Genomic DNA, 8,062 nt, shown 5'->3' with positions numbered 1-8,062 from the left:
TGTGATAACCATAGGGACTAAAGCTGCGTACACACGTCAGATTTTTGTTGCCCGATAATCGGCATCGGCCAGATATCGGGCGAGAATCTGGCGTGTGTACAGTGGGCGTCGTTCATCATCCGTGGATCCGTACTGGCGGATCCACGGACGATGAACGACGACCGATTCTAATGCAAGGGAAGGGGGAGAGCGCGCAGCAGGGTGCCACTCCGTCGCTCTCCCCCTCCCCTCTCCAATAGAGCAGAACGGTGCTGTATGTACAGAGCTCGTTCATGCATCGTGTAGTCCTTTGTCGTTGGAAAGGATCGTGAAAGATCCTTTCCAACGACAAAAATTGCACGTGTGTACGCAGGTTAAAACTAAAACATAAAAAAAAAAAAAAAACACATCATGCCAATGCAAAGCATGTGCATAGCAGTAACCGGTCATGGAAGGACCTCTAGAGGACAGTCTGAGAACTACAGCAAAGTCACACACAACTGTTAAATCAGAATTACAAACCTGATCACACTAAATCCCGGAATATTGCATTGCAATACTTAACACTAGGTGACCAGAGAGTGTTTAAAGTGCGCAGATCAAGATCAGAAAATAGGAGTGGTCATCCTAACCCTGGAACAAGCATGCACCTAGTCATGGTTCAGGTCTCCGAATGTACTCGCTTGCCATTACAGGAAGGAAGACAACCCAGCTATAAGTGCACTCATCTTCAGTAAAAGGAGATTTGTAGGGTTCTGAATTGGACTTTCTGGTCAATGTTAATATGGAGGTAATAGGTGGTATTGGGAGTAGGGCAGGCTTGACAATAAACTGCTGAAACAAGGAAAAAAGATATGAGTAGGATAGGACTGCTAATCAGCAAAAGTAGGGGCATCAGAAGAAAGAAAAAGTCTGGAAAGCATCTGCAGGAATAGGGGCCGGCGGCAGAAGTGAAAAAAATATATCAGGTGCAGATCAGCCAATCAGCAGCAGAACGGAGATATAAACATCAGAAGTTGGACAGGTAAGCCAATCAGTGGTAGGAAAAGGTGCAGAGGATAACAGAAGGAAAGTTAGCCAGTTAGCAAGGAGAATCTGGGGAGATCAGCAATAGGACAGGCATGTCATTTAGCAGCAAGGAGGGAGAGGGTATCAGAAGTAGGACAGGCCTAGCAATCTTTGGAAGGAAGGAACTGGCATGAGCAGAAGGGAACCGAACAGATTGTTTCTTGTGCTGATCTCTGGGCCTAAAATGAAAAAAAAATGACGCTGCCCATGGTCATGTGATGCTCTAGTCCTGCTTCTGTCTGCCATATCTATTTACACAAAAGGAAGTTTCATTCTTTAGGTGTCCATGTCACTGGGTTGCCTCAGAGGGGTTCTCTAAGGATCCAGAATAAAAAAACTACTAAGAGATTGCCTAGGGACATGTGCAGCAATGGATAGGTAGGTGGAGGACAAATGTGAGTAAAAAGAAATGCAGGGTGGGTTAAAGGGATATGGGAGGAAGAAGGGTTAACATGACTTATTTTGAGATTAAAATTTGATAAAACAATACAACAACAAAACGACTGACATTTCAAGGCTAATACTTTAATTCCCATCTTACTGATTGCACCAAGACGTGGCACGCGGCAAGTTCCAGGGATTTTCCCGTGTCACACCAAAAAAAACAAAAGTGCTATAAAAATATTCCTTATGTTTCTGAGATCTTCCAATGTCATCTGAGAGAAAATAATAAAAAGTTTAAAAGAAACAGCCCAGGGAGTGATGACGAGAGGCAGGGGTATCTATCCTATACAGCGGCCATTCCTGAGCACAGAGATGGGTCGGAGTACAGCAACGTTCAGGCGTAAGTCAGTCTCATGCCACAGATGGGGTTTAATCCTCTGAACCTTTACTCTCCTCCAGGTAACAGAATGGGATTAGAGACACAAATGCAGCAATCCATTTCAAGGTGTGAGGATGTCCCCCATAGAAGCTGCTGCTAATGAGTCCAACTGCAGCTGTAAGTAAACGCTGGATGAAGTTTCTAACGGCTCCCATTGTGTAAGCATCCAGGAAAAGGTTCCCCTTTGTTATGTGACCACGTTACATGAATTCATCGGAGTCATTGCCGTCCTGCCGGAGGGGAAAATACGAGAATTAGAGATATGACATGCAACTAGAATGATACCACAAGCCAATTACATCCTCTCCTCACTGATTTTTGTGTAAGGCAGGGTTTCTCCAGAGGGCGCTAGGAGTTCCTTAAATAATTTGAGCCTCTCAGGTAAGTTTAACCTCCTTGGCGGTATTCCCCAGTGGCTGGGGGTGTATTTTTCATACTAAAAGCACCGAACCACACTCGGGGTGGAATTGCCAGGGAGTTTGAAACTGCTACCTGGCTCCCACGTTCCAGCGGCATCCGGCATCTTCTTCCCCCGCCGATGTCGGCCGGGCATCTGTGTAACGTGGCTATCACTCGCAAGGCCAGAGCCAGGGTTCAAGGCCAGGGTAAGCAGATGCCGGCCAGGTATCTGCTCAGGAGTGAGTGTATTTTTAAATGTACCCCTTTTACATTTTTTTACCACCAGGGAGGTTAACTGACACCAAAGATCTTTTTGGCTGTAAGGGTGACATTTTTCCCAGTGGCCAGCAATGTAAGACACATTCTTCCCAATGACCACCACACTGAAGTACTGTAAGCTGTTAATATAGTAATTATAAAAGGGGTTCCCTGAACAACTAAAAGTTATTTCAAGGGTTCCCCTATGTTATTAAGTTTGAGAAACACTGGGATGATGAATAAGGCGATTTACTTTCTTCACCCCCTCCCTCGGCTTCTTGCACACTCAACTGTCTGACACTATAAGGATGTGAAGGTGCCTTTGGCATCTTCCTGTACAATGCAGGACTGCTGGTCCTGCATTGCATGAAGTTATGTCAGAGAGATGCTACCGGTCAGGCAGCATTGGAAAAAGGCTTCAAGTCACTGGTCACATGAACAAGAGAAAGCCTGCAAAAGTGCTTGCAAGGCAAGTATGGCAAGTCAGTGTTGAGCTTGGAATTTTTTAAAGCTGGGTAGGAAGAAGCTGTAGGCGAGTGGTGGCCCCTGTATTGTGACCCAACTCTTCAGTAACCACCCAAAACAGCCAGTAGGTTACTGAAAAGTGTCGGGTGGTGCCCCTGGCTAAAACGGGCTGGGGAGAATACTGTAAGTATGATTCTTTATTCATTATTCTGTAGACATAAATGAGCAATGTTCTTCCTCTGGAAGATATATAAGCTGAAACTATAAGGCCCGATTGATTAAAGCTCTACAGGACAGACGATCATGGGAGAAGCCGCAAAGTCCAGCAAACCTGGCCCAGGATTAAATTCATTTGTCAACTAATAGCAAATCATTTTTAAGAAACCCATTCCAGGTTTGCTGAATCACCCAGGTTCTCCCATGATAGCCCAGGCAGGTTCACTTCAGCATTTAGAGATTGTTGGTAAAAAGCATTCAATACACATAGGGATGGGTATATCACAATAAAGTGGACCTCAGGACCCTGGACCCTGTCAACCAGGTCCAACAGTGGACCCTGTCAACCAGGTCCAACAGTGGACCCTGTCAACCAGGTCCAACAGTGGACCCTGTCAACCAGGTCCAACAGTGGACCCTGTTGATTCAGTGTGACACACAACACCCAGATGAGGGGGATCTCATCAACCTCTGTTCTAGAAACACTAAGAAAGTAGAGTAACCTGAATCTCGTGAGAAAACAATTCTACACTGTACTGTAGTCTTCTTGTGATTTTGAAGTACTCAGCATTTCGCTTGGGCATTCTTGGCATCATCAGCAGTTCCATGTAAAGTAAAGGGGAGGAGGCGGCCATATTGAATTAGCAGACCATTCCTAACGTGCAGGGCTTTACCTTTACACTTTCATATTTTTGGAAGTAAATAAACCAGCAGATTATCAAAAGAAGTATTTATTGGTTCACTAACCTGATTGGAGGACATGTTTTCTGTCTTCATCAATGACGAGTAATTCCTGAGGAAAGAAAAGCAAGGATGTGATCAAACATGGCAGAGATATTATTACAAAGTATTTATTTAGCACTGACATATTACCCAGCGCTGTACATAGTTATGTTACTAGCTCACAATCTATTGTCCCTACCATAGTCATATGTCACTAATACATCATAAGGTCAATTCGGGGGGAAGCCAATTAACCTAACTGCATGTTTTCAGAATGTGGGAGGAAACATGAGTACCCGAAGAACCTGCAAACTCCATGCAGAAAGTGTCCTGGCCCAGAAACTGGGACCAAGAGCTGCAAAGGTCAGGGGGCTAACCATTGAGCCATCGTGCTGAGATAATAGACTGTGTTATGTCCAAATCATTAGGTTCAGACTATTTTGAGATCATTCAGAACTAACAGGTGTATCAGACATGCAGTTGACCCGCATCTGACGTGCAGGTTTGGCATTTTTATTGACTTCTATTGCTAATGCAAAAAACCATTTAAAAGAATCAGAAGCCTTTCACAGATCCCGACAGGTGGAATTTAGGTCAGCCCTGCTGACAATGAGCAGGGTTTTTCCTGTTATTTAGAAATGATTTTACTTTTACTTGTTCCTATGGTCCTTAGCTGCAATGCCAAATGCATTCCCAATGCAGCAAAAAAGCAATGTGTGGCACCAACACGCTGTGATCTACATGTATATCTTGCCACACATATAGGAAAAAATGGATGGGTTAGAGAATCACAGGAGGAGGGGACATACCCAAGACTGGGTTTAACCCCTTGACTGCCACGAATAGGAGGATGGCTTTGTGCTTAGTCAAAGTGTAAAGAAGCGAGGACACAGCTGTTCCAAGCTAGTACAAGAACACGTATTATGTATAAATGGCTGACGTCATGTGAATTAGTGAGGGAGGTGAATGTGCACAGGACAAACTGTTCAGACCGATGAAAGACTTATAAGAGCTATTTTGTCCAAAAGAGAATGTCAGTGCTCATTGGTTCCCCCACTTTGGTCTCACAGCTGTAGCACCTTACATGCCAGTTATAAACTGAGAGATTTTCCATGAATAACAGTTCTCACACAACACTTATACCCTCCCTCCTGCTGAGATGCTGCACAGACTCCATTCCAGTATTTTAGCACCAAGCGTAACAAAAAATGTAATTTTAATATAAATAAACCGTTCTCAGCTCGCATTAGCGTCCGTCATCGGCCAGCGTGTTAATAGGACGACCTAGAATGTTTATGGAGGCTTGGAGAGCTAGGAATATATATCTCCCGGCGGAGCGCTGGATGGCATTTCAATGTTTGTGTTACTGAACGACATCTAGTGGCCATGTAATGCTATTCCATGAAAGCGCCTAAACTGAAGACCAGAAATTGTTAAAAAACATATACAAGACATATTGGTATAAATTACCAGCCCTTAAACTGATCTGGAGTTACTGGAACAAAAAAAAATAAAATAAAATTAATAAAAATAGGCCGTAAAGTTTTTCAGCATCAGGTTTTAGGGGAACAAAAAATTTTGTTTCCAGTTCCTGGCGGCTTTTTTTTTGTTCTGTGTTCACTACACAGCCAATTTTTGTCTAGGGGTAACATTAAAAAGCACTTGTACTTACCTCATATTCATCATTACCTTGGCAGCAAAAGCTCTTTTCTTCCCTCCCAATGCTTTAAAAAAAAAATGGGCCTTCTGGATCTTCATTTACAATGCAGGACTGCTAGTCTTGTATTGTATGTTAGGATATGAGAGAGATATCCTGCAGCTTTGGAATCATATAAAGAAACTTCTGTTTGACGGAGAGATACAACTATTTCTGGTGAGCATTTTACCCTTGAAGTTCCCAATGTTATCCCAATAATGGGAAAGCTTTTTATTTCCTCAGTTCCCTAAAGACTTGAAAGTAATATTTAAAGGCTTTCTCATGATACTCCATGGCAGGCGCATTAGGTAACAAATGGGTGTGAATGGTCCCTAAAGATTCATTGCGGAGCAGCCCATGGCTGACCTGGAGGTGGATTAGGTTTTAGTGACTGACGTACCTCAGCTCCTCCAACTCTTTCTTCTTCTTCATCTCTTCCTTTTCTCTCTTCTTTATGTCCTGAATCTGAGCCTTCTTCTCATTCCTCTCCTCCCGATCCCGCGATTCCTTCTCTGCCGCCAGGTCTGGGAAACGCTCATCTTTGGTCTTTTCCAGGCGATTCAGAATCTCATTTAATTTCTTCTCTACGGTCACACTTTTCACCTGATAGATAAAACCCCCAAAAATGTAAAAACCAGGCAGGAAATGTACAATCTCAAGCAGCCTTATCACAAGAAAACTTTTCACTATCTTTCAGGTTTCATGAAACTCTTACAGTGTTCTACCCCCTAGGCTTTTTAGCTCGGTGCACCAACTGGCACTTTTTAGTAGCCAGACGGCTGTCACTAGACAATCACTTAGTCTGGGATTTGTAGGCTTGTAACACCCTACGCTGCAACAAAATTATTTTCCACTATAAAAATGAAAAATAAAAGAATAATAATGGTCAGAGAAGTGATGAACACTAACAACAGTAACAAGTGTATTGGAGCTCCCTTGTTAGTTTATTGCATTGGTGGTCAGGGGGAAGAATGTCACCCTTACAGATATCCAAACAGATCATTGGTGTCACATTTTTTTAAGGAACCCCCAGTAACCTCTGGAGGAGCCCTAGGGTACTACAGAACTAAGGCCCCCAAGCAATATGATAGCATTGGAAGAAAACTGACATTCATCTGGAATATGCAATCCAGTTTTGGGCACCAGTTCACATAAAGGACATTGTGGAATTGGAGAGAGTGCAGAGAAGGCCAACTAAATTAATAAAAGGAATGGAGGAGCTCAGCTATGAGGAGAGATTAGCTGAACTGAATTTATTCTCCCTTGAGAAGAGACGTATAAGGGGGAATATGATCACCCTGTATAAATATATAAATGGTCCATATAGAGAACTCTCTTCCCAATTATTCACTTTGGGATCATTACAAAGGGTGCTCTTTGCGTCTGGAGGAAAAGAAGTTTAAGCTCCGATAAGGAAGGGATTCTTCACTGTAAGGTCTGTAAAAATGTGAAATCGTCTCCCTCAGGAAGTAGTTTCAGCAACTACTATAGAAAAAGCTGGATGATTTCTAGGAGAACAGAATAAAACTGGGGATAAAGGATTTAAAGTAAAGATAACAGACTGTTGATCCACGGAACATCCGATTGCCTCATGGAATCAGGAAGGAATTTTTTTCCCCTGTTGAAGCAAATTGTACCGGGTTTTTTTTTTTGCCTTCCTCTGGATCAACTATGTCTTATAGGGTTTTATATCTGCGGTATGTTTATTCCTTGGTGATTGTACTTGTTGGACTTATGTCTTTTATCAACCTATGTAAGACAGGTTTCTCTTTGATTAAACATAGGAGTTAATGATCTGTGTTAGGCTGGAGATACCAGAGATTGAGTGGCTTTGTGGATGGCCATATCACTTCTACGTTGCAGCCCGAAGACAGATGTATGAATTTAAGACATTTGGACTTCTAAAGTTGTCACTAGGCAGCTTTCAATACCAATGCGTGTGGGACACAGGGCTAGGACTACGCTAATGTGGCTCTATCGAAAGGCGCTTGGCCTACAAAGGTTTAAAGCAGGGGTAGGCAAACTCCGGCCTTTGAGCCAGATATGGCCTAGCCAGTAGTCCATTCTGGCCTAACGACCCCCTGGTCAATCTGGCCTAATTCCAGCCAGCAGGGGTCGGCAACTCTTAAGCCTCCTTGTTATGCATCCATTGCCAATTTACCGGGGCCGGCGTTAACATTTCTGCCGCCGGGGTAAGGGGACATTCCCCTTTCCATTCATGTCTGTTCCCTCTCCTCCGTCGGCATTGCGGAGGAGAGGGTTTTCTCTTCAGGGGCATTCCTGGTGGGGGACGGAGCCATCAGTGCGTGACTCGAGAAAGAGAGAGTCTGGCCTAGTGTGCCTTCTTGACCTCCTAAAATGGCCTAGTAGCCAAAAAAAGTTTGCTGACCCCTGGTTTAAAGCAATGCAATCAAATACATAAAAATCTCCCCCAC

The 8,062-nt window shown here is 43.6% G+C and overlaps 1 protein-coding gene across 1 annotated transcript in view; it reads right to left on the bottom strand.

Moving 5' to 3' along the window:
* Positions 1-1,551: 1,551 nt before the first annotated feature.
* The window catches only part of CCDC25 (coiled-coil domain containing 25), a gene marked incomplete in the record, with an annotated part of 12,095 nt that continues 5,584 nt past the window's right edge, over positions 1,552-8,062 (bottom strand). The window contains 3 exon segments of the mRNA XM_072407252.1: positions 1,552-2,100; positions 3,956-4,001; positions 6,028-6,230. Coding sequence (XP_072263353.1) covers positions 2,071-2,100; positions 3,956-4,001; positions 6,028-6,230 — 279 coding nt within the window.

The sequence above is a fragment of the Pyxicephalus adspersus genome, chromosome 4 (assembly GCF_032062135.1).
Source record: "Pyxicephalus adspersus chromosome 4, UCB_Pads_2.0, whole genome shotgun sequence".
NCBI classification, from domain to species: Eukaryota; Metazoa; Chordata; class Amphibia; order Anura; family Pyxicephalidae; genus Pyxicephalus; species Pyxicephalus adspersus.
The sequence above is the reverse complement of the archived record's forward strand: the minus strand, read 5'-3'. Positions and strand labels throughout refer to the sequence as shown.